This window comes from Balaenoptera borealis (genome assembly GCF_965194805.1).
Source record: "Balaenoptera borealis genome assembly, chromosome: 20".
Lineage (NCBI taxonomy): Eukaryota > Metazoa > Chordata > Mammalia > Artiodactyla > Balaenopteridae > Balaenoptera > Balaenoptera borealis.
The window spans coordinates 9,394,716-9,421,414 of NC_138879.1; the positions used below are offsets into that span (position 1 = coordinate 9,394,716).

The 26,699-nt window shown below is 45.2% G+C and overlaps 1 protein-coding gene across 8 annotated transcripts in view; it reads left to right on the forward strand.

The window, feature by feature from the left end:
• The window catches only part of TNRC6C (trinucleotide repeat containing adaptor 6C), a 129,165-nt gene that overhangs the window by 87,944 nt on the left and 14,522 nt on the right, over nucleotides 1-26,699 (forward strand). For 5 of the 8 annotated variants that reach the window (XM_082371131.1, XM_082371127.1, XM_082371129.1 and 2 more), the window contains 13 exons: nucleotides 4,239-4,454; nucleotides 6,179-6,345; nucleotides 9,446-9,526; nucleotides 10,828-10,885; nucleotides 12,816-12,958; nucleotides 14,646-14,819; nucleotides 16,182-16,328; nucleotides 18,298-18,417; nucleotides 20,539-20,622; nucleotides 20,804-21,035; nucleotides 24,301-24,468; nucleotides 25,818-26,009; nucleotides 26,540-26,683. In XM_082371131.1, coding sequence (XP_082227257.1) covers nucleotides 4,239-4,454; nucleotides 6,179-6,345; nucleotides 9,446-9,526; nucleotides 10,828-10,885; nucleotides 12,816-12,958; nucleotides 14,646-14,819; nucleotides 16,182-16,328; nucleotides 18,298-18,417; nucleotides 20,539-20,622; nucleotides 20,804-21,035; nucleotides 24,301-24,468; nucleotides 25,818-26,009; nucleotides 26,540-26,683 — 1,926 coding nt within the window. The remainder of the gene's footprint in view (nucleotides 1-4,238; nucleotides 4,455-6,178; nucleotides 6,346-9,445; nucleotides 9,527-10,827; nucleotides 10,886-12,815; nucleotides 12,959-14,645; nucleotides 14,820-16,181; nucleotides 16,329-18,297; nucleotides 18,418-20,538; nucleotides 20,623-20,803; nucleotides 21,036-24,300; nucleotides 24,469-25,817; nucleotides 26,010-26,539; nucleotides 26,684-26,699) is intronic. The other 3 variants (XM_082371130.1, XM_082371126.1, XM_082371128.1) reach the window with 2 other exon arrangements.

The following is a 26,699-nucleotide window of genomic DNA, read 5'->3' on the forward strand; positions in this document are numbered from 1 at the left end:
AAATTGGTATTAATGCACTAAAATAAAAACTTCTTTTTCTGTTTCTGATACCTACCCTCTGTGATGACCCAGTAAGACGGGCAAAGGCAGCTCTTCCTAAGAGGCTGTTGTGCAACTTGAGACCACGTGGGCAGCTTTAAAAAGGACCCTTATCTGTAACCCTCGGATAGACTCCCCTGTTTTTGAAACAGAAGTGCCAAATAAATGCCCGAGAAACAGGGCGTTCTAAAAAGTATGGGATGCTTTGCATCTGACTGAGCAAACTCTTCCGCATAAAGCTTCACTCTAAGTACCTGTCTTGATTTCAAATGTGAAAAATTAATTGTTGCTGCAGTAAATATGAAAAATTGTTGCTGCTCTGCCCCTCCGTAAGCCAGTAGCCATCCATGCATTGTAATAAATTTACATTAAGCTTAAGTGCCATCATTATGAACAAACTCCCATCTCGTTAATACTTGAGTTAGTACCTAAAAATACCAAGCACATAGCAGGCGCTCAAATGCCTAATCAATTAAATTTTCAGTCCTTTATTTTTCCTTCACTTAATTGTAATTGGTCACTTTTTAACTGAACCTTTCTTCCCCAAAAGGAGTGCCTGTCACACTTACAAAACTCTCTAAGTAGCATCCATGGAACAAGCTAGCATTGATTTCTTATTTCACAGAAGAACAAATGCCACCTCCCAACTTAACTGTCTGTAGTGCTTAGGATGAGAATCTTTGAGTCGGGTGAAGATTCTCTTTCTCTAGGTTCTGTTTCCTGGCCTCTTATCTGCTCTGTGCTCATTTTTACGCCAGTCTTCTGGGCCTGCAGCACTTGGGCACCCTGGTTTTCTCCGTTGTGATAGAAAGATAAAAAATGTACAGTAAGTCCCCTACATACCAACCTTCAAGTTGCGAACTTTCAAAGATGTGAATGTGCGTTCACATGTCCAGGCACATTAGTTAGTTCACATTGAAACGGAACAGGACCCTAGGGTCCTTGCCCCCTCCCACCATGTCCTCAGCCTGCCTTTTGTCTGTGGAAAAACTTCAGCCGAAGAATAAGTTTAATCAGAGAAGTGAGAAAATGCAGAAACAAAGGAAAACAAAGGAAAAGTTTAGTCAGTGAACATAGTCAAGGACCTTTAGTTCCTCCTCAAGGGCTGTAGATAGTATTCTGAGCCGTATCCTGTGAGCTGTCTTATAGATACTGAAACCCGCACCAGGTGGAAGAAGTTACCTACATGATGACCACGCTGTAGCCATGACATAAGCTGCCACAATTCCAAGAATTGGCCTCAAGGAACTGGAAACGAACAGACCCTGGAACTGAAGATTAACTGTACCTAAAACAATCCAGATGACTCTGGTCAGACCACTGATGACCAATTTCAATATGCCTGTCAGAGCTGACTGTGCTGTTTCTACATGTAGCCCCCTCCCTCTGTCTAGAAAAGCTCTTGCCCCCTGATTGTCGGGGGAGGGGGGAGTCGGCCTTTGGACAGGCGTCCGCCCTCCCCACCCTCCCCACTTGTTGCCAGCATCCAAAATAAAGCAAACTTTCATTTCCACCAACCTGGCCTCTTCATTGGCTTTTGAGCGGCGAGCAGCCGGACCTGGGTTCGGTAACGACATGTCTGGCGTACATTGTCACGTGCGTGCATCCTCTGCAAGTGGTTGTGCTTTTGTGTACTGTACTGTACAGTGCTGTATAGAGTACAGTAGTACAGTATATTTATTTCAAGCCCAGGATGCGTGAGTAAAATTGCAGTTTACCCTTTGTCTCCTATTGCTGACAATCCTTCAGCTCTACCATCTCCCACCTCCTCTCCCTCCTCCAGTCAGTAACTCTTCTTGCCTGTTCACTCGATGCCAGCCCCTTGTACTGTATGCCAGCTGTCGTACTGTACTTTTCAAGGTACTGTACTGTAAAATTAAAAATGTTTTCTTTATTTTTTGTGTTTGTTTTTTTACGTATTATTTGTTTGAAAAGTATTATAAACCTATTACAGTACAGTACTATATAGCCGATTGTGTTAGTTGGGTACCTGGGCTAACCTTGTTGAACTTACGAACAAATTGGACTTACAAACGCGCTCTCGGAACGTAACTCGTTCGTATGTAGGGGGCTTACTGTATATTTAAAACGGACTGAAAACTGCATATTCTGGTGGCATCTCATTGCTGTTGTTATTTTATTCCCAGCACTGTGTTTGTTCAGTTGAAGAAGGGAGATACTTGGGACTTCCCTGGCAGTCCAGTGGTTAAGACTGCGCTTCCACTGCAGGGGGCGTGGGTTCGATCCCTGGTCAGGGAACTAAGATCCCGCATGCGGTGTGGCCAAAAAAAAAAAAGTGGGGATTGGGGGGTAATGACTCCTGTATCCCATGGACCATTTTTTAAAACTTTAATATCAATGTTTTAATGCAAGATAGAAATTTGTTCAGTCTCATTAAGCCCAACTTTAAAAGAACTTCTATAAAATTATTAACAACAAGGATACCAAATTCACTTGAGCAATAAACATTAAAAGTGGAGATCGTATTTATTTTAGTAGTATGTATTTAAACTTATTTCCTAGCTACCAAAAATATTTGCTTTGCATCAAAGCAAATATTAGTATATTTAGTTTTGACTAATATTTAGTTTTTGACTAAATATTTAGTTTTGACTTAATTAAATAATTTGTAGTACTGTCTTTCAAAGAGATGGCAGTATAAGGGTGACAGATTTTAGGTGAATTTGTTATTTAATTACCAACGGTAAATCAGTATTTTTACAGCTGATTGGCCTCTAGCAACACCTGTATTATTTTATCTTCCCAAAACTTCCATAATTTTTGTCATCTGTGTTAATTTTCCTAATTTAATTTTGTCCCTTCGATTTGTAAAGCTCCTTCTCCCAAAATGCATTATTGTTTTATGTGTAATTATAGGTAATATTACAGTTAGCAATTGCTGACAACAGCAATTAAGGCTAACTTCCCTGATATTGGTAATAATTTACATAATATATTGCTTAGCATAGAGCTTGTAATTTTAAATGATTCATAGGTTGCATGTACTTTTATTGTGAATCAATATTATTGCATTTTATTAGAGTAAAGCATCATGGGAGCTGATCACATGCTATTTTTAGTCAGAAAATTAATTTCATAATGGAGATGGTAATATCCATATTTTAACCAAATAACTTAAAATTTGTGGTTGGCTACTTGTATTTTATGCTTTCTATTCTTCAGTTAGTATTTAAAACATTCACAGTTCTGTCTCCGAGAAACTGTATCTGTATGAAAACTACAAGTGATATGCGCTGTCAGTGTGACTATCAGTAGTGTCAAGTGAGCTTATGGGCAAAAGCAAAAAGATCAGAAATTGGGTTGATTTGGAAAAAATGAAGTTTGCATATGTAACATAAAATGTTTTTCTTACTAAAGTATAAAGAAGGTGGGGAGATCCTTACTGTTGCCTGGTCTTGTGACCTCTTCTGTGCCTGTAGATAGTGATGCCATAACCTTCTGGATTCATTAGGGACCATTATCTAGTTTCATTGCATCCCAGTCCCAGATCAGGGTGCTATGGCAACAGGACTGGGTGGAGGAATGAAAGAAGAATTCTGAAAAACACTTGCAATCAGTGTGTCTGTTGGAACCACCCTTATCCATAATTCCTCCACTCTGTTCCCATCTTTAAAGACGAATGCCTCAGCTCTTTCTCAGCCCACTGCTGGTACCTGAGAACTGTCTGGGTTCTCTATTATTACTTTTTTTGTACATGTCTAATCTGCCATCTTCTCATTTCTTTGCCCAGATCTATGTCTTTGATGGTTGGTCAAAAGATAAGCAAAAATAATTTTCAGTGTATATTTGCCACTTGTAAATTTTTTTATAAGAGATTAATATAACATGAAATTTCTTTTAGGTTGTTACATATAATACCAGAAGTAAAAGAGCTACTTCTTAAACTTTAGTTTTTAAACTATTCTTTTAAACTCTATCATGTTGCAAATACTGTGAATTGAATAGTTTTTAATATAATGGACTTTTAAGTGGGTAGGGGTCAGGAGTGAGAACAATGCCACTTTAAAAAAAACTGAACAAATCTGATTAGATTCAATATTGTCTCCTTTTCACTTTCTACTGAAAGCCATCCTAAAGATAGATTATCTCAAAATTATTTTGAACTTGAAATTACCATTTTTACTTTCTCTCTCTGTTTCATTTTTATTGTTTTCTCTCTCCCCTGGTGCCCTTTTCAGTTTCGTCAGGCTGGGGAGAAATGCCTAATGTTCATTCAAAGGCTGAAAACTCTTGGGGAGAGCCATCCTCCCCTTCTACCCTGGTTGATAACGGCACAGCAGCATGGGGCAAGCCGCCCAGCAGCGGCAGCGGATGGGGGGACCAGCCCACCGAGCCGGCGGTGACATTTGGAAGAGCCGGCGCCCCCGCGGCCGCCCCAACCCTGTGCAAACCAGGTGAGCCGCGCTGCCTGCCTGCCCTGGGTTGGCCGGTTCGAGATGGACCCAGGTAGTCTGTTTAGAGGGGTACTTCTCATTGAATTTTAAGAATTAGTGTTTTAGGACGCTCTCCTCATTTTTAAGTCTAACATTAAACTAAAACTATAAAGAAATATTACCCTGTCTGATACATGAACACAAGGGAGCTTTTAAGAGAAGTCCATGTTCTCCTTTTTACAGAAAAATAAATACAAGGATCAGAGCAATAAAGCTTAGCTGCTCGATGGTTACTAGCCTCCACGCTTCTTCAGCAGTGTTCGCCTACCTGCCATTCAAACTATTTAAACTTGCTGTTTCACTGAGCAAGGTGGATAAGGCAGGCCATTTTTCTTTTTGAGATTAGGTTTTGAAACATACATTACATAACAGCAGTCTGACACTTGCTTTGCTTTCAAGTAAACAAAATTCTGCTTTAGATTCTCCAGGTTTATGCTTTTTCTCTCTTTTTTTCTTTTCTTAAAAAGAAAAACCATGCTGTTTTCCTCCCATTATCTGAAAGTATAGTAAGTATACATATAAAATGTACATCCTTACAAATGTCCAGATCATGTTTACCAAGTGGAATCCTGTAATGTGTGGCTGTTTTGCAATGTGATACTTATGACAAGAGCATGAATATATTTGCTGATTTAAGTCTGGTATTAAAATTAATTGTTCACATGGCTGCAGAAGCTCGGTTTTGTTTTTTTTTTTGGACACCATTAAATGTCTCCGATCTCAAAATGAAACTTTATTGTTTTAGTATTTTGTTACTTTGTTAACACTGGATAGTATGCTCTGTATACCAACCATTCTGCTGGATTATTTATTTCATTTATATTACTTCTTGTTATACATCTAAAGGATGGGGAGCTCCTGGGTATTTAGATTCAGGCGCTGAGGTAGTATATTTGTTTTTATAATTTGTCCTTGGAGGCCTAATTATATGCCTGTCCACCTTGTAAGCCTCATGTCTTCATCGTCTTACAGACTCTAGCTAACAGTACTGTCACCTGATCTTTGTCCTTCTTCAGATTCCCCAGCAAGTGAAAATTTGGGGTAACTTTTATACCAAGAATTGCTTTGTATTTTAAGAAAGGAGAAAAATAATATCCTGAAATCGAAACTCAGTGTTCAGCTTGTAGCTCCCTCTGCCTATAGCCTCAGCTGTCTGCATCCTGTCATTCTGGGAGCATCTCCTGGGAGCCTGTCAAAAGCGCAGACCTGTTGGGCCCAACCACAGACCGCTGCATTTCTCCTGATCCCCTGGCGACTCGGGTCTGGTCGCGCTGGGGGAACACTGGTCCACGTGACACACCACATGACAGGCAGGATAGTGACGCTTTTCAGGACTCTGCGTTTTACCAGCCGTTCCACATCACGCAGAGGCTGCCACCTTCGGTAGCCCCAGGATTTTACTGTTAGAATGTCCATGCTTCGGAATGACCTCTAGTTAGTTAAAGGAGTTTGGAACAGCACAGGCTACAAATAGCTGAAGTTTGAAGAAAAAAATAGGTACACATATACATGTATATTACATTTCTAGTAGAAAATTAAATTCTTAGGTCTAAGGGAAACAAAGTAGTAAAAGGGAGGTTATGTACACCCCTTTTGTCCTGCCTCCCCCTAAATGATGTGATAGGGCACCCTTGTCTGCTTTGGGAATGGTGAATCTGATACGTTCGTGTTCCCTCTCTTTATAGCTTCAAAATCTATGCAAGAAGGCTGGGGCAGCGGCGGGGACGATGCGAACCTCGGTGCCGGTCAGTGGGAAGACGAGGACGGGGGCATGTGGAACAACGCCGCTTCCCAAGAAAGCACCTCTTCCTGCAGTTCCTGGGGGAACGCCCCCAAAAAAGGACTCCAAAAGGTGCGTGCGACACTAAAGGAAATAAACTCTAAAAATCAGTGGTGGTACTTAAAAACATTCAGTTTCAAGGTGGTATCTCCAGGTAACAGTGACAGAGAGATCTGAGGTTCTCAAAATGCTCTCAGGACCCTGGTGGTCCTGAGGCCCTCTCAGGGGGTCTCTGCCGAGCGTAGAATGGGGTTTTCCAGAGACTACGTGCCATTGCTGTCACAGCAGAGCAAAGGCAGGGACAGATGGGTGAATCCAGCTGCTTCTGTGAAGCCGGACAGTAGAGAGATGTTCAGTCAGGTACGACAATGCCACTCTTCTCACTAAAAATTTTTGTTTTAGAAAATATAATTATTTTCCATTACAAAACATTGTTATATTAACATATAATATCTTTGTTATGGTTATCTTTAAACAAATTAATACAGTTTTTAAAATTTCTCAGTTTTAATTTCTAATACAGTAAATATCAATAAATACAACCCATATAAACAAAACTTCTTTAGGATCCTCAGTTTTTAAGAGAGGTAATGGGGTCCTGGGAGCAGGAAGTGTGAGAACTCCCCAGGGACTCTGTTCTCTGCACCCAGATGCACAGCCTCTGGAAGAAATCAAGTGAGGTTCACAGCACAGATGCGCACCAAGACAGCTTCCAAGTAGATCACAAATTCAAATATGAAAGAGAAAAGTGTAAGAGAATTTTGAAAACTATCTTGGCGAGGAAGAGGCCTTTCTAACTATGACCAAAATCTAAAAGCCATGGAATGAAAGGCTTATAAACTTCAGTAAACGTAAAAACTATACCTGATAGAAAATTTCATCATCAAAGTCAAAAGACAAATAACAAACTGGAAAAAAATATTTGTAAGTCATAGAGAAGACTCACCTTCCTGATAAATACAGAAAGATCCTAGAAACTATTTAAAAAAAAAAAAACCCACCAGTAATCCAGTAGACAAATAGCGAAGAATGTGAGCAGGCGATCCATAGAAAAGGAACACGAGTCGCTGCTAAACGTGTCAAAGGACATTCAACCTGCAGAAGAGAATTCAATTTAAAACAACATAAAGAAATGCCGTTTTTCATCTCTCAGCCCAGCAGAAGTCCAAAACACGCTGTCTTCGCAAAGCTGTAGGAAAACCAGCACTCTCGTACGTTGCTGGTGGAAATGTAAACTAATGTAACCCAAAATGGAGGGCGGTGTGGCGTCATCTGTCAAAATTACAGGTGCGTCAGCACTTTGACACAGCCCTTCTGCTTGTCAAGGGACAGCAAAAAAATAGTAACTTAAATGCACATTGATGGGGTAACTAGTTAAATTATGCTACATCCGTATTATGAAAAACTAAAGTTTTTTTTAAAGAAACTAAACATTGATATGAAAAGATCAACGAAATATATTGCTAAGTGAAAGGCAAGATACAGAGAATCTGTATAGCACAACCCTGCTTTTGGGGGGCAGGGGAAGAGAAGAGAAAATGGGTGTGTGAGTGTGAGGCACACACGTACTCGTGATGGCCTCTGTTGAATTTAAAATTCTCTGGAAGGATGAGTAAGGAGAGAAGAACTCAGCAGACGGGCCATGGGGCGGGAAGAAGATGCTTCCATGTGCCCCTTTTTTCTGCTTTTGAATCATGTGAATGTATTATCCGTTCAAAAATTTTTCAATTTGAAAACCATTCAATTAGCAGTAAGCAGAACCCAGAAACTAAAACCACGGCTTTTTGCTCATAAAGAGTAGAAATGATTGCAGACTTCAAATTAAGTCTTTTCACAATCAGGCTGGCAAATAATCCTGTTAATGATGGGACCAGAAACACCAAATTGATCAGTTTAAATATTGTATATTCTTGGCAAACTTGGCTCTGGCCGCAGAGTAATGATTAAAATCACCTCTAGAGAAGCCACTTCCTTGAGGAGAGTGAGCGTGTTAGTTTACAGTCACCCCACATGCTCCGTCCTGTGATTGTGGCAGGCTCAGTTTGTTTTTTTTTTTAAATGATTTATTAATTAATAAATTCATTCATTAATGACACATTCTTTTCCCAGCCCTAACTTCATCACTGCCAATTGTACTTTTTTTTTTTTTTTTTTTTTTAATTTATTTGGCTGTGTTGGGTCTTCGTTTCTGTGCGAGGGCTTTCTATAGTTGCGGCGAGCGGGAGCCACTCTTCATCACAGTGCGCGGCCTTTCACTGTCGCGGCCTCTCTTGTTGCGGGGCACAGGCTCCAGACGCGCAGGCTCAGTAGTTGTGGCTCACGGGCTTAGTTGCTCCGCGGCATGTGGGATCTTCCCCTTCCCAGGGCTCGAACCCGTGTCCCCTGCATTGGCAGGCAGACTCTCAATCACTGTGCCACCAGGGACGCCCGCAGGCTCAGTTTTGAAAGCACTGTGAAGAATCCTTTGTATATGGTAGTAACACACTGTTAGATCCCCCGCGTTGCAGAAGAGCAGGAGATTCTTGAGGGGCCACATCTTGACGCTCAGCCCTTCCGCGGTGCCCTGCTGCCCCCTCTCCGTCTCGCTGCCCTTTCCTTTCCACTGGACTCCCTCCTTTTGTCTTCATCCTCTCCCTCACCACCATTTCCCCACTTATTTTTTTTCTCCACCCTACAGGCCATAAGCGATGAATAATTAACAAAATTAATAGGTTTTTTTGGTCCCTTTCATCTTTTCTGTTGGAACGAACACCCTGTATTTTGTCATCTTTTAGAATAAAGCTTATAAAAAGGCAAAAGCTATGTAATTTTTAGTAAACTTCATATGGTTATTATAGGGTCGTGTTCAAGGGAGCACTTATTATGATTATTTGAGAATGGAAGCGGTACATATTTGTGATGAACTAAATTCATTCTCTGGGGAAAAGAAATAATTATCTTGCTTTTTTAAGTCCATAAATGGCACACACATGCCAACCTCAGAAGCACCCTGAAGCGTTTCCTAGCACGAGCCGCCAAATGCTGTCGGGGCAATGTGGAGCACAGCATTGCTCAGCGGTAGCAGAGACACTGTGACGTGTAAATCGACACGAATTTTAGGCATCTCCCATTTCTGGAAGAAATGCATTAAAGCGTGGCTCATGGCCTTTCTCCTTCCCACACTTGGTTCTAGGGCATGAAAACATCTGGCAAGCAGGACGAGGCCTGGATCATGACCCGGCTGATCAAACAACTCACAGACATGGGCTTCCCGGTGACTGGCGTCTTACTTTACTCCTCCCGCCGTGTGTCCTGCCCTGCATGGCCCTGTTGTGTCCTGCCCACCTTTGTCATGTGTAACACGGAAGGAAGACTTGGGGGATGAGATTGTTGGCAAAACCTAACTCGTAAATTCCCCTTTCACCTGGGCACTTCTGCTTAGGGATCGTTGCTTTGAACTGCAGCAAAGATCCACATCATTTCTATCAAGAAAGGTGTGAGAACCTTTTCCTAGAATAAAAAATGATGTGGGGTTTTTAATTTTCATTGGTTTATACAGTTTTATATTTTCTTTTCATCTATAATTAAAAGTGAGTTTCGTTCGTTTATGCAGTACATTGACCAAGATCTCAAGAGAAAACTTGGTATAAAGTACTAAAGCCTCGTGTCCAGATAAAGAATCCTAACCAGAACTGTTTGCTTCCTGAGTTTCAGATCGTGTGTAGGGAGAGTTGGAAATCTTAGGGTCTTCTTCTGAAAATGCCTCCCCGTCTCTTCAGTGCCTAAGAGCCAGTGGCAGGAGTTCAGACCGTGAGCAGTACCTCCTGTATCTGCCACGTAGCCCCTTCAATATCTGCCACCTAACCCCTTCAAATGTCTTCTTTCCAAATCTTTATTCAAATGAGTGTTTACCTTTTGATTGCTGCAGATGTCCCTAAAGGATGTGTCTAGAGTGGCCCCAGACTGGAGCAGGGGACCACATACTTCACGTGGGGCGCAGCCCCGTGACCCTGTGCGGGCGCGGCCGGGGGCCCAGCCTCCCCACGGGTGAGGTGATAGGCCCACACTGGCCCTGCAGTGCTTCAACACCATGCCCAGCTTGGTTTCGGCCTCCACCGAGACTAGTCTGTTTCAATCAGAGAGAGAATTATCAAAATGAACCTACCTGTTTTGTGTCATGTTGTTTTTACATTTTTTAGTGACAAGTAGTTTACAGCAGAGCCTAGAATCTGACTCTTACCGTGACTTCCTGCAGCTGCCCTGGGAGAGGTTTCACCCTGCTGAACCACAGAGTCAGAAACAAGACTCTCCTGGCACTGGACATTTGGGGTTTAAAGTGTGAAATACAAGTTCTTCCCTCTAAAAATCAATTCAGTACATTTTCTTATTACAAGTATTTTTTATTTAGAAGATATTTATCTCTAACCACAAGGAAGGAAAGTATTTCTAGTTCCAAAACCTAACAATATTAGGTTAATATCAATCACTTCCCTGAGTTAATAGTGATAGAGCTCTTTACAAGCTTTTGCTTTTGTTAACACGCAGTCCTAGTGAAAACTCTGTTTCCCTCCACAGAGAGAGCCAGCTGAAGAGGCCTTGAAGAGTAACAATATGAATCTTGACCAGGCCATGAGTAAGTAAGATGACATACCTAAAGCACACTTTTTTTTAAAGATACCAGTTTGTGAGTTTTCATGTTCAGAGTCGTGGGTTAATGGTTGAATACGTGCTGGGGAGACAGGACCACCCGCAGGATGTGCACCTGCCACGGGGCCAGTCCCTCAGGACTGGTGGGCGCTGGGGACAAATGGCCAAACACCACATTGAACCGCGTTTGCTTTTTCTGTTTGTTGGGGTTTTTTTTTTTTTTTTCATTTTTGCAACAAATAGATGAATTTTTTCTATCTCCATCTATTTTGAGGGGGGGAGATAGTGACCCTCTTGGAGAAAGGCACTGGGACCACGTGCCCACCTCGTTGGGCGCTGAGTCAGCTGTTATTGTGCCGCGCCCGGCAGGGCTTGCTCAGGGCCCCACGGGAGCATCGCCTGCTGGCTGAGAGACGAGAGTTACTGTCAAGGAACAAGCAACCCTAGTTCTGGAATTGCTTTAAAAATAGTATCAATTATGTTAAATGTTTACATGTAAAATACAGCTGATTCTCATCATTCGTGGTCCTTATGTCCTGTAAAGTCCCTGCAGACACTGAATCAGGAAGTACTAAACCCTTGCTCCTCGGGGACATACAGGGTTGAGGTCGTCTGAGCCTCTGGCCACAGCATTTTTGTCAACCAGTCAACACGTAACCTTGTTTTATGTGTGTTTCTGTTTAAAGACACCGTATTTAATATGTATTTCTCACAAATAATTATGTGCCATATTTCTTTATAATAAAGCATTAGCTACGAAGGGTTGAACATCCTCCTGACCCTGGATACCGTGACCATAGATTTTGTTCCCTTTTCGACTCACACCAATGCCGTGAGCTATCCTTTTTTTAAATAAGTCATCATCTTGTGAATCCACAAATTGAGCCACTTTCCATCTTTTCTGAAGCTTCATCTCACACTGTAGACATTACTTTAGCTCCCCCCACACAGCCTTATACACGATGGTGACTTTCTGTCCCTGTTCCGGCTGCACTGCCCTGTTCATCAGCTGAACTCGGCCGCCTGGGCAGCGCCGCTGCAGCAGCTGCTGAACGAAGCAGGCACCGTGCGGCCTTCTTGCGCTTAGGACACTAGACAGCACATTGGCTTGGGGACCATGGGGACCACTACGATGACCAACCAAAAGCAGAGATGGCCCTGAATACACCACAAAAGGACACCTGTCGCTTTGTGAGAGCCTGATCTGGGAATGTGTGTGTCGGGGGCTCAAATTCTTCACCATCCCACGCGTCCACAAGTGACCCAAAAGCGCCATAATATTGATTTGGGGGCTACGAGTATATTTTGGCAAGTAGGTGAATTCACAAGCTCGGAATTCACAAATAATGAGGATCAACTTTATTATCACATGCAAATGCCAAATGGGTGGTATAAGCTGCCGGGACAGAGGGAATCGGTGTGAGCTGGAGGGGGTTAGTCCCGCCTCCTCAGAGCCGTGAGGCGGCGCAGAGTCAGAGAGAGTGGAACAAACACCAGCCTCTGAATCGGAAGAGCACAAGGACAGACTCCGTCTGGTCTGCGTTGTGTTGTATCCCCGACATTCGGACAGGCCCTTACAGCCAGTAGGGACTCAGCAGGTGGAGACCGATGGCCGTGAGGCGGGGCGGCCAGGGGAGGGCCCTCTTTGGAAAAAGAGGCGACAAGTCCCAGGGGAGAGGAAGGGCCTAGCACCACAGTGGCAGAGGTGGCCGGCGTGGCTGCGAGGGACGAGGCGCAGGGGCCAGACCACAGGCTCCCGGGCCCGGCCAGAGCCAAACCGAGGCCCCTGTGTTCTGGGGGGTGAGCGTCTTAACTCCTTCCCGGAGGCGTAGGCTGGTGCCCGTCTGTGCTCAGAACGCGCAGCCGAGCCCCGAGGCGTCGCGTTTCAAGCGCTGCTTCTGTCTGCTGTGCCCCAGGCGCTCTGCTGGAAAAGAAGGTGGACGTGGACAAGCGTGGACTGGGAGTGACCGACTACAATGGGATGGTCACCAAGCCCCTTGGCTGCCGCCCACCCATCTCCAAAGAGTCTTCCGTGGACCGCCCCACCTTCCTGGACAAGGTATGAGTTTAGGTGGCTTTTTGTTTGTTTTTAACAAGAGGTGTTTTTCATTTTCACTGTGTTGGATTAAAAAGTTATTGGGCTATAATATTTAAGTGACTTTTACCCATTTGTCTAATATATATGAATGTTTAACTCAAAAGAGGTTGTGTTATATTTCATATGATGGGACTAGGAATAAAAATACTGAAATTGGAAACTGATTTTCATGTTAGCAGGTGAACTTGGCTGCTTCGATTTGTCCAATAGACAAGGGTCCATCACATTTCCGTTTTACGGTCTTACTTTATATGCACAGTCCTTCCCACTGGAAATGATGTATTACATGTCTAATCTCAGGAAAAAGGGTCTAGAAGTGGTTAGGCACGGGCACCCATGTCTCGTGGCCCTTGCTTGGATGGGCTACTTCAGAGAACACGCAGGGGTCTGTGGGAAAATCCCCTTAGATGTTTCAACAAGTGTAGTCGCCAGTTCATTCCCCTTAGTATTGTCAGGCTTGGCGCTCCCTCTCCAGGTTGGTGTGACCTCAGGGGGGGAAACAGCATCCCGTTAAAATCAGTCAAAATGTTCATCCTTGAAAACAAAGTGGAAGCAAGAAAGGACAAGTTTAAAGCAAACAAACAGCCTAAAAGCAAGCTCCTAGGAGAAGAGATGAGAGTTCGTCTGTTCTCAGATTAGCTGTGTCCCCTGCCAGCTCCCCACGTAGTGGCATGCTCGCCTTGCCCGGCGCCCCTGTGCCCAGAGAAATCGGAATTTCAGACAACAATGAGTCGTTTTTGGACCATATTTATTCTAAGATGTTATTAGTAGTTTATCTGAAATTCCAGTTTAACTCCGCACCCTGTATTTTTATTTGCTAAGTGTGGGACCCTGACTTATTTCCGTATCTTTAAAATGTGAGATAATACTACAGGTTTGGGGACTTCCCTAGTGGTCCAGTGGTTAAAACTCTGCACTTCCATTGCAGGAGGCACGAGTTTGCTCCCTGGTCAGGGAACTAAGATTCTGCATGCCGCATGGCATGGCCAAAAATAAATAGATAGATAGATAGATAGATAGATAGCCAAAAATAGATAGATAGATAGATAGACAGACAGACAGACAGACAGACAGACAGATAGATAGATAGATAAATTTTTTAAAATGCTGCAGGTTTGTTGTGAAGTTAGATGAGATAAATTTACAAAGGACCTGGCACCCAATAAATGTAAAAAAATAATAATAACAAGATTTTTGTCTGTTTTATAATTTACCTTATTATTAGGTTAAACCATATGAAATCGCTGTTTGTAGGTCAAAAACATTTGAATGTCAGCAGATTTCAACCTAATGTATACCTAGAGCCTTGCTAATAACTTCTCAAAAGGAGCCTCTTTATTTGAAAATGGTTGTAAAGTGTTTTCCAAGTAAGACTTTTTACAGTGTTTGTCTCTCTCCTGATTCCTACCCGTAGGCAGGGTCAGTAGTGATGAGAATATTATAAGCTGATATGTGTTTGTAAAATAATTGTTAAAATGAAAACAGCATCTTAATCCTGTTTCTCTTTTTTCTTTTTCCCCTCTTCCTTTTGACCATTTCTCCATTTTCCTGTCCACACATTTTTGATCTTGTAATTCTTTGTTCATCTGCATCCCTTTCTGTGTCCTGGGAAACTTGTGCTTTGTGTGCGGACGGGCACTGCACACAGCTCACGCTTTCTTTCCCCAATCAGGATGGCGGCCTCGTGGAAGAGCCCACGACTTCACCATTTTTGCCTTCACCAAGCCTGAAGCTCCCCCTTTCCAACAGTGCACTCCCTCATCAGGCCCTGGGTGGGATTGCCTCAGGGCTGGGCATGCAGAACTTGAATTCTTCTAGACAGGTAAGGCGGTTGGTAGAGGGCCACCGTGGTCTCTCTCGCTTGCCTTTAAGAAAGTGTGTTTGACACGCAAAGCTTCTTATTTTTAATTAATGTCTGCATTTGAGAATATAACTGAATATGTAAAGGGAGCTGAAATATTGTAAGGATTTCCTTTCAAGTGATGTACTGCTAATCAAGAATTGAATCCAGTTCTTGAAATTTAACCATGTTATAGGAAATGCTTCAAAATTATATTTATTTTTACATGTAACTAAAACACCCTTGGTACTCAAGTACTGCTAGTGAAATGACATAGACCGCAGAGCAGTCTTCACCTGCCTGATGCGTTCACAGGTCCAGGCAGTGCCGTCCTGTCTCTCCTGACAGTCGAAACCTTAAATGCATTGACCTGCAGGAAAACGCCATACTCTCCCCTTTTTCCCAGAGATAGAGGTGACGTCTCTTGCAGGTTCTCAGTGGTTTTCAGAGAGTGATGTTGGCATTGTTCCCTGCCTTTGACACTCTTGGGGAAGGTGAAAGTCACCCTCAGACGTCCCTGAACGGAGGGACCTGGGGTTTTGCTCGATGGCCGCTTCGTGTCACTTCTCTCCCCTGGAATGAAATGATACGAAAGCGCGTCACGCTCTTCCCGTCCACGGAACTGCTCTTCTTGATTTTCTCCCCGGGGAGGCTCACATACACACAGCTCTGAGCCTTCTCTTCCAGCGATGCTGTGGGATTTGGGGTGGCCGGCGGCAGTTCTCAGTGGCGCCCCATCCGCGTGATCCTGGCCGTCTCTTGTTGCCCGCTGGGCCGCGGTGCCAGTTTCAGCTCTTCTGCTGTCGGGAAGTCAGCGGCCTGGCCGGCGGGCCCCGGGGGTCAGATACCCAGTCAGGAGAGTAGAAAGAAGCACTCAAATATATAGTTACTATATTTAACACAAATATATGTGTTAAACACAAATATGCCTGGAGTTGTTCATGTATTCAATTTCAGGTTTGTTGAAATCATAATTATATTTCCTTTTGGAAAATGTCCTGTTCTCCCAGGTTAGTGGTCCGCGCACATGATGCCCTTTACCCCAGCACAGACGGTGCCCACACAGCTGTGCCTGCCGCTCCTGTGCCTGGCTCTGTGTAATTATAGGTTCCTGGAACACGACGGCCTTGTGGGGGGGCACTTAAAACTGGTTCTGTGGGCGGCTTCTGTGATTTAAAGACATAGGCAGGTTTCGCGGGCAGATCTTCTGTCATCTGTACCCAGTTTAGACAGCGCTTCTTAAACATCCCCTTTGGTACATGTTGAGAGCGGCAGGAACAGGTGCAGCCTTGCCCCCCGCTTGCTCCCGGGCGACTGTGTAACGAGCCCTCCGCCTCCCTGCAGACACCGAGTGGCAATCTGGGCATGTTTGGCAGCAGCGGAGCAGCACCAGCGAGGACCTTGCAGCAGCCGCCACAGCCGCCCGTGCAGCCCCTGAGCTCCTCCCAGCCCAGTCTCCGTGCTCAAGTGCCTCAGTTTCTATCCCCTCAGGTCAGACCTGCGTCCGCGCTACACTGAGAGCCAGTCAGCCCGCCCGTGTTACCCTGTCCGTCCCACCCTCCTGCCCTGGGAGGCGTTTCCAGAGCAGCTCCCCCAGGGCCCCCACCCCACAGGCCAGGGCTGGGCCTCCTCCCGTCAGAGTGCTGTTGCCAGTGACACATGCCAGTGATGGGACTTCTGTCCTGGTCTTGAGATTACTCGGATGAACCCATTGAATTCTCCTAGGTTGGTGGGAGAGGAAAGTGAAATTGCTTGGGACGTAAAAGAAAATTCTTAGAAGCAGTGAAGGACTGAGTAATGCTTTAGTGACAAACTACAAGTGACAATATATAATAGTGTCTATATCACAGACTTTTTAGTTAAGTTTATTCTTTAGTATTAGATCGTTTTAAAAAAAAAGAGCAAATAGAATTAAGGAAAAGGATATTGTTGTTTCACATAGCTCTAAAGCATAATATCAGCTTTTTTTCATATTAATATTGTTTACTTTTAGAACATTTCCATAATTTTTGACTTTGGACTGAGTTTTTAATTACAGTGTTACAGTCCTTACCCCTTAAAAGAATATTCAATAATAGATTAAAATGGTAAATCGGAGAATTCGCTGGAAGTAATTATTCCTCCACAGTTGTTTGACCTGAGATCTGTGCACTGAGTTGAGATGGCTGAAATCTGGGTAAAATAATAGTAAAATTCATTAAACAGGATACACTGTAAGCTGCTACAACAAAGAGACCCCGAAATACAGATGCTCAGACTTGACAGACAAGTAATTCTCCCCCAAGCAACAGAGCAGAAAGTAGCAGCTCTGCCTCGGCCGTTTCCCGATGACAGGAGGGAAGACGAGAGACATACCACTTCCACTCATGTCCCACTGCCCAAGCCTAGTGACATGGCCACCCCAGCTAAGGCGCAGGAGCAGAGACGGGTCCTGGAGACAGAGAGCAGCCTTCCGCACGCTCAGCAAGCCAGCGTGTCCCGAACGTCACTCATCTGTGTGCTTCCCACGACTGTTACATAATGTGTTTTCTTTAAGTTGACTTGCCTTCTTAATTTAGATAAATATATTCTTAAAACTGAACATATCTGTCATAAAGAGAAAAAGCAACATTTTTCTAATACACGTTAGACGACTGTAAAAGATACTCTTCCGTGCTCTACCTAAAACCATCTTGCATAAACACTGTGATAAGCGTACAGCGCACGCTGTGGAAAACACTGAGCTGGCCAGTGCCAGGCCCCTGACGGGTTCAAGGCAGTGAATGCCAATTGAGCAGGGAGGCAGGCTGACCGTCGCGGTCAGGGCTGGCCGGCCACACCAGTGCATGTGCCACATGGGAGGCTGGGCAGCCGGGCCCCCTGAGAGGAATGGCTGGTCCCACGAGCAGGGGGAGACCACTTCCCGAGCGTGTCAACTTGAGAAGGGATCCCTGCCTGCCCTGGAACGAGGCCCTCCGGTCAGGTGGCCGCGGTGCCATCTGCCAAGCTCCTGCGGGGACTGGTCCGAGGCGCCTGTGTGAGACGCAGGCACTGGCCTCCTTTGAGGAGGCTCGAACTTCCTCCCAGAGACCACGCCTTCGCCATCTCCCACCCTTAAATGATGCCCACTTATCTTCATTTCGACAGAACGTGAAATCAGTTACCGATAGGAGTAACCCAGAGCCTTAGAAAGTTAATTCGTAACTAAAATATTTGGAGGAAGAAATCTCTTTCTTGCCTTCTGCCTTTACCTCCCTCCCTCCCTCCCTTCCTTCCTTCCTTCCTTCCTTCCTTCCATATTATCCACAAAAGCATGTTAACTACTAATGTTAAAATGTCTGTAAATTTTTTAATGGCTTTTGAAGTTCACTGAGACAAATATAACTGTCATTTAATCAGCTTTGAATCTCAAAAAACTGCACAGACAAGTAAATGTTTGAATAGAGAATTCATGTCTAATGGTTCATTTTTTTGTTAACAGGTTCAAGCACAGCTTTTGCAGTTTGCAGCAAAAAACATTGGTCTCAACCCTGCACTATTAACCTCGCCAATTAATCCTCAGCATATGACGATGTTGAACCAGCTCTATCAGCTGCAGCTGGTGAGTGGGTAGATCTGCTCGGGTTCGAGGACAGAGGAAGGGCCTTCTCCCCGTGAGCCCGGGGATGTGCCAGCAACATGCGCGCCAGCTGCAGCAGAGCAGTCACTGTATCGCTTTTCTTCACGTCAGGGAATGTCATTGAGACTTTCGTGAAGTTTGTAAGCTAGTAAAAGAATTAGGAAGTTCTTCACTTAAGGGTGTTTCCACTAAGCTTTGTGGATTCTTTGGCGCCTTCGTGATCACAGTCTTCCAGATCTGACAGTTAGGGTGTCTGTTAGCTCTCAGCCAGCCTTCCTCATCTGAACCACAGAACCTAACAAATCATTTCATGATTGTTCTCTAAATTCTTCCAAGGATGGTCTACACAGATACCATTCTAGAAGCAGAAGACAAAAGTTACTTGGTTACATACAGGAGATGAGATGCCTTAGAGATTAGGACTTGATTCTCTCAGAATCCCTCTTGAGAAAGGCTGATGCAGCCTAATAATTCTTGCAAGTTTTATAGTTTAACATATGTTGAATTTTTAAATTTCAACAGTCTTACTGCTTTTACCATGAAATGCCATGGCATTGTATCCCTAGGTGCATCCTGAATTCATATTCCCTCAAGGAGCCAGTATATTATTTCCTTCTGTAATACGTTGACACCTGATTTATTTAGAAGTCTTGCCCAACAGCTCCTCGAAAATGACCAGGAGTCATGAAGGAAGAAGAGCCTCCAATAGACAAAACCATGCTGTCAGCCTTTCCTTACGGGGGAGCCCTGGGCTCTCAGTCCTGACCCTTCAGCGTTTGTTAGACGCACGTCTGACCGTCTGGGTGTCTGGTTCCAGGTAGAGTGGCCAGGTGGGGTGGAGGTGACCTAGGACAAGCCGCAGTGCAGTGAAGTACCCAGGGCCCTGGGCACGGGGTCCGGGCCGGGACTGGACTTCACTCGGAAAAGGGCGCCAAGCTGCCTCCCAGGCATGCTGTAAGGCCCCTGGGCGGTGTGCTGCCGCCAGCGCCAGGAACGGACCACTGACCTCAGGGAGCAGCTGAGAAGCATGCTGTTTAGAGCTCTCACTGCAGAGGAAAACAGCTTTCTACTCCTTGATAACACAGAGGACGGCTGGATTCTGACGTGAGACAGAACTCATTATCAGTCATACTGATGTTCTGGAATCCCTTATTTATACATAATTTTTATTGACCTCTGTAGTGTAAAAGATACCAAGAAAATGTTGGATTATGTTTAATCTGCTCTGTTTTAAAAACAATGTACACTGTTTTGACATTTTTTTCCGGAAAAATTCGTAAAATGAAGTTTCAGTACATCCTAAGGTTAAGTTTTAGAGCCTATAAGGATTCACTTAAGTGAAGTATTTTATTCCTCTCTAATTTACAGATTAATGAGGCATTTCTAGTAGTATAATCTCTACTTCTACTTGGATTCTATTTCAATAAATCCTCTTGCCCAAAACGTCCCCAAAAATCCATGTCGTAAAGAAAAGATTTACAATATTCAGCCAACTTTCGAAACAAATGATCCGGCCTTCTGCCTCATTTTGGGAAGAATCTGACGATCATTCTCGCTGGCTTTGTGGACGGGGTCTGTGTGGCAGAAGAGCCACAAGTCTGGATTTCAGGCTCCCTGTGGACCGAGACCACCCGTGGCTCCTGGTCGTTACGAGCCCTTTAACGTGTATTATTCTGTGACCGCCGATCACTGCTGTCCCGCCACATTGTCTGAGCCATTCTGGACAACTTGCATCTTTATAAGGGAAAAAAAAATTTTTATTTTCCCCTCATTTCTTTTTATTTTTAGTTTATATGAATCGAGCAGAAGAATTTTGATCTCTTCATTAACTGAAAAATATTTGCTAACAAACCTCATTACCAGCACTAAACAGGGGTACTGACTGAGTTACTTTGTAAAGTCTGTGCACTAGAAAGGTTTTGGAAAGACATGTCTCCTTTTGAAAAAGCTTCATGCCTCACGCTATGCTTAAACCACAGGATGGTTAGGGGACCGAGAATCTGTGCCTTTTTTTTTTTTTTTTTTTTAAACTAATGTACAGAAGTGGAACCCTTTGTTGGGGCTTTCTTACAATCTACCGGATGCTTCTCTTTGTGTCCACAGGCATACCAACGTTTACAGATCCAGCAGCAGATGCTACAGGCCCAGCGGAACGTTTCCGGACCCATGAGACAACAGGAGCAGCAAGTAGGCGCCCCCCGGGCGGCTCAGCCGGGTCGCTAGCTGTCACCTCCCCTGACCAGTTACTTGTCACTGGCTTCTCTCTCGCTCAGCCTCCCGTTTTGAAAGCCTCGGCGTCACCTGGGCTGGGGAGGAGGGCGGCCCGGGCGGCCCTCCCGACCCGCTGACCGTGCGTCCCCGCCCGCAGGTTGCGCGCACAATCACTAACCTGCAGCAGCAGATCCAGCAGCACCAGCGCCAGCTGGCCCAGGCCCTGCTCGTGAAGCCGCCGCCGCCCCCGCCGCACCTGTCTCTGCACCCCTCTGCAGGCAAATCGGCCCTGGACAGCTTCCCCCCCCACCCCCAGGCCCCCGGCCTCCCCGACCTGCAGACCAAAGAGCAGCAGTCTTCACCCAGCACCTTCGCTCCCTACCCTCTCGGTGAGTCCAGCTCAACGCCGACCGCGTGCGCCTGGCGGGGCTGAAATAGCCGGGCAGAGATGCAGTTCCAGAGCGAGGCTGTCTCAAGTCTCCTTCGTAAGGGAGGGACCCTAGCTGTCTTCGCAGAGCAAGAATTTTGCTGCGCCCATAAGTGCTTTCAGTATAAAATCTTTGAAAGTAGTACCAGAATGATCTCCTCTCCACTGTTGAATCGGCGCTTTGTTCCATCCCTGGCTCTCTCCAGCCTGAAATGCCGGGAACAGGAAAGGTGTGCAGATGTCCGTGAACCAGGCACTTCTTAAAAAGCCATGGTTGTCCACACAAGTCCTATAGTGCAGAGCACGATTGTGTAATCACCCCGATCAACACGCACGCCCTCACCCCCAACCGATAGGGCGCCCGCCCAGCACTTGAAACCCGCAGGCCAGTGGCAGATGTGGTGCCGCCCTCGAGGTCACACAGGCCAGCCAGGAGGGACACAGGTTACGACGCTGAAGACCGTCAGAAGGGCTGTGTCAGGAAAGTGATTGTACGGGGAATACCGTTGACCCATGAACAACACGGGCTGAAGCAGCGTGGTCCACTTACACATGGGTTTTTTCCCATAAATAACGGTGCTACGTGACCTGCGGTTGGTTGAGTTTGCAGGTACAGAGGACCGGGTGTAAAGTTATACCCGGATTTGTGACCCCTGCGTTGTTCGAGGGTCAGCTGTAATTTGCTGTAAGAATCCAGAAGCAGGTGAAAGCGCCTCAGGCTTGTCAGGTTGGCTGTTAGAGTCTGAAGCTACAGGGCAAAGGGAATTAGTTACCTGAGAAATACATATCCAAAGGGTCAAAGGCCAGTTGAGTGACAGCGAATTTCGGCTAATGATGTCCCTTTCTGTGTAATACTACCAACGTCTCTGAGAAGAGAGGTATGTTCTGATCACATGAGCACTCTCTACTTGACATGTAACCAGTGTGGTGTGTCTTTAATACAAAACTGACAAATGCTAAACTACGGTTCTTCTGTCCCTTCATGATTGTCCCGCCCATTACTTTCCTCTGTGTTGAAGAAGCAGAATAGTCTAGTAGTTAAGACCTGCCTTAGAAATCAGACCACCACACTGCCCCCACGACTAAGCTGCCTGGCTGCTCTTTGCCTTAATTTCCCCATCTGTAAAGTGGGAATACTTACCTCATAGGGTTCTTCTAAAGATTTAGTGAACTAACAGGCAAAGTACTTTGTAATAGCAAGCACTTAGTAGAATGTTGGCTACTTATGTAAATACTTCTTTTTTAACAATAGTTGTTTTAGAAGAAAATTCATTTCCATCTATTGTCCTAAAATGTTTAGCTTCAGCTTCCTAGTATCCTAGTATCCATCTGTCCTCTTAACCAATATTTAGAAAACGAAGTACACAAATCTTTACCCTTAAAGGTTTTTTCTTACTACAAGTGAAAAAATTAGTGCCTTGAATCTTCAAAATTGATGAAAAATACTTCTGATAATATTTTATAATCACATTAAAGTTTAAAAATAAATGTGTTAAAAATAGATAGCTAATAAAGTGTAAGAAAGTTAGCTTGTGAAATTGCCTCTCTGGCTGGTTCTCACCCCTCTTCCTCAGCAGCTGTAAGTCCCGTCCGCCTTCCTTCCCGTGCAGCCTCTTCTCCGGATGCTGTCTTGACTCCCGAGCTTGTCGTCTTCCCAGGAAGACCAGGCATATAAAAACGAAGACCAGCCTTCGTAGGCAGTGCAATGTCGTTATTGCAGAGCTTAGGGAAGGGAGAGTGCGTGGTCACCTTGAGCGGTGAAAGAAAAATCAGAGCAGGGTTTAAGCATGGACCTCAAACGAGTAGAGTTCCAGTGGAGCAGAGCCAGCGTCGCATGGAAGAAGGGCCCGTCCCGGGGCCGTTGGTGTCAGCGAGGGCCGGCCAGGCTGGCTGCCAGTGGAGGGAGGAACAGAAAGAAACGAGACGGGGAGGGTGGGGCCCGGCCATGGGACTTGGGGCGCTCTGGAGGCCAGTCTGAAGCCCGACCTAACGGTTGTGCCCTCACCTGACTGGGTCTGTGTGGGTGGAGGTGAAGGTAGACCCCAGTGGTGTCGGACTCCCACGGGCATTTGGTTAGGTCTGCTGTGTGTGTGTGTGTGTGTGTGTGTGTGTGTGTGTGTGTGTGTGTGTGTGTGTGTGTGTGAGATTGCCAACATTTAAAAATTGGAAATTTTCAACTAAAAGTGGCTTCTGGCTTCTCTTGAAAATGGCTGCCTTGGGCCTGTGTTCCATTCACTGGTTGCACGGGTAGCACCTGTAGCAGGGCGGGCGCTGTCCCCACCAGGCCCGCATCACCTTCATTTGTGTTGCCCACTTGGCCCATATGGGCATTTGAGTTTGAAGCTCTTGATTTAAAGTTAAGAACAAAAATGTTCACTACCTTTGCTTCTGTACCAGGACATGTGGTGTGGGAACCGCAGGTTAGAAATGGCCTGGAAACACTGGGTCGCACCTGCACTGGTCATTCTGTCCGGCCAAGCAGCCTGCCCAGCTCATGACGGGTGTCCCATCAGGGACTCTTCACTTCAGCCTTTTTGCTATCGTCCCCCTCATCCCTCTCCACTAACCCAGCACAGTGATGGCACTTGTCACGTGCCCCAGTGCGTGCCTGCCTTTAGCTGTAAGAAATAAACCCAGGATCAGCTCACATTCCAGCGGGGGCAGATGGTAGCACCCGCACTTTGAAATAGTTCAAGTCCTTTAAGGGAGTTTTATGTTTAATTCATAAACTCCTTAAGAGCAGACTTTTGTAAAGTGAGTTCACTAAAGGCAGATTTGGGGTCTCCCCACCAGCTTGTTCTGTCGGTGGGACCTTAGGGTACCGTTTATGTCTCTGAGAGACTGGTTTGGATCTGGTTAGTTTGCACAAGATGCCCTGAGATCAGAAAAGATTTTCCTAGTTGTTTGGACTTGTTCTGTTTTTCCGTGGGCTCTGACTGAGAAGCTTCAGGACCACGTTTGGCACCAAAGCAAGTAAAATGAAGAGAATCATTGGTCTTACTTAATCAAAGACTATTTGTTACCATCGTCCCCTTAATTTAGGAATAAAATTCCTAGAGATATATGTTATTAAAAAGGCAAAAAGGGGGTTTTTTCCTCCAGCGTTAAAAGTTACGTTTAAAATATTTGGCTGTGAATTAAGACTTAGATTGATTCTCTAGGAGAGCTTTAGAAAGTGAACGTTTAGAGGAAGAGCAGACATATCCTGATAGCGTTTTTATTTTTAGCTGGACTGAACCCAAACATGAATGTCAGCAGCATGGACATGACTGGTGGTTTATCAGTGAAGGACCCGTCTCAGTCCCAGTCACGCCTCCCTCAGTGGACACATCCCAACCCGATGGATAACTTACCCGGTGCTGCTTCTCCACTCGACCAGAACCCCAGCAAGCATGGTACGTCCAAGCCGAGGTGCCTGGAGTCTGGTCACTTCTTTTCTACTCGCTGATTATCCTCGTTTCATTACTCGTACTGCATTTCTCTTCTAAGAATTCAGTGCTGAAAGCTGAATAGAAAATATTCCAAGAGACCAAACCAAACAAAAACAAACACAGAGATACAGGGAACTAGAGTAGTGGTAACCAGAGGGAAAGGGGTGGGTGGAGAGCAAAATGGGGAAAGGGGGTCAACTGCGTGGAGACGGATGTAAACTAAGCTGTTGGTGGTGAGCGCCCTGTGGTGTAGACAAAAGTCGAAATGCAATGTCATACCCGTGAAACTTAGATGTCAGAAACCAGTGTTACCTCAATAAGTTAAACATATATATTCCACTTCATTACAGAGTATGTCAGATCCCAGGTAGTCAATGATCAAACCTCTCGAAGCCTCAACTTTCACACCTTAGCTACAAACCAAGAAGTAATTGAAAATGCCCCAAAGCAACGAAGAATACAGGTCATGGCCGCACACTCATGTATCTGTATCTTCAACCAAAACTTTGTCTAAAAGAAAATTTTTTCAATAAAATGATAAAACACAATAGAAAATCTAATGCCTAGAAAAGAGAAACAGCAAATGCTAACAACCAGGGAATTCCCTGGCGGTCCAGTGGTTAGGATTTGGCGCTTTCACTGCTGGGGCCAGGGTTCAGTCCCTCGTCGGGGAACTAAGATCCCGCAAGCTGCAAGGCATGGCCGGGGGAAAAAAAAAAAGCTAATAACCATAGGAGGTGATCTCACTTGCATTAAATTGAGCTCTTAATTTCCTGGTAGCATAAACAGCAAAGGAAATTTAATAGGGTTTATAATTCTCTCTTGATATAAGGCATTCTAAAAAGAAAATTCTTTCTAATGGTTAATTCTACAAGAAAATCATCACGTGCTGTTTGGGCACTTTCTTTGGCAGGAGAGAGCTCAGTCGCCCAGGGTGGGCGGGGTTAAGGCCTCCAAGTCCACATGCCAGTTTGTCCTTCCGTAGTGAGGGCAGCGGACTGGGGAAGGGGCACAGGCAACAACAAGGACAACAGCTGACCACAGGGACTCACAGGCTGTCCCCAGAGAGCTTCACCGTGGTGTGGGTATGCATTCGTCAAGAATTCCAACTTGAAAAACTGAAACAGTTCTTAAAGAGTTTGTCTTTCAAGGCCAAGTTTGGGCTAACTGGAATAGTCACTTCCCCCAGAAAGTGCTGGCCAAACCGAGTCTGACAGTTCATGCACCTCTGCAAAGGGCAAGGCCCGGCGCCCAGCACAGGGACTCGGGGTCCCCTGTTCACTCGGCTCTTTTATTCCCTGCCGTCCCCCCAGGTGCTATCCCTGGAGGTCTGAGCATTGGGCCTCCAGCTAAGTCCTCCATCGACGACTCCTATGGCCGGTACGATTTAATCCAGAGCAGTGAGTCACCAGCCACTCCTCCTGTAGCTGTTCCCCACAGCTGGTCACGTGCCAAATCTGACAGTGATAAAATCTCAAATGGCTCCAGCATCAACTGGCCCCCAGGTAAGAAAGAGTGTGCACATTTCCCTGTGGCAGCCGATCAGGACGCGCCAAGCCTACGGGAGCGATTAGGCCCAGGAGAAGCCAGGATCCAAGCTCAGAATCCTGGAAACCTTAACCCCATAGCTTTGGCTTTTTCATTGGAAATCCATTCATCAGATAAATTGTGGGTGTGGTTGGCATCACAGGGTTTTCTGCAGCGCTCAGTTCAGTGGAAGGAGAGAGGGCAAGGAGAGTGGGGAAGGAGAGAGGGGAAGGAGAGAGGGGAAGGAGAGTGGGGAAGGGGCGCTGTGTCCCATCTGGTCAGAGTACGTCTGGGTTTTATCCTCCCGTCTGGACACCCATCTCAGTGTTCAGCGTGGTAGCTATAATACCTAGTTTGTTCCGAAGGATTGATGATTTACTAAAGAAAGTCTAAAGTGTGCCTCTTAACTTAATTAGCAGATTGTAAACATTTCCATAAACTATCATGAAGCAAGATGAAGGTGCTCTAATACTCATGTGTTGATTTTCATTTGTTTGGAATTTTCCAGAGTTCCATCCTGGAGTTCCCTGGAAAGGACTTCAGAATATAGATCCCGAGAATGACCCTGACGTCACTCCTGGAAGTGTCCCCACCGGGCCTACCATCAATACCACCATACAGGATGTCAACCGCTACCTCCTCAAGAGTGGAGGTGAGGGGGCGCCCCG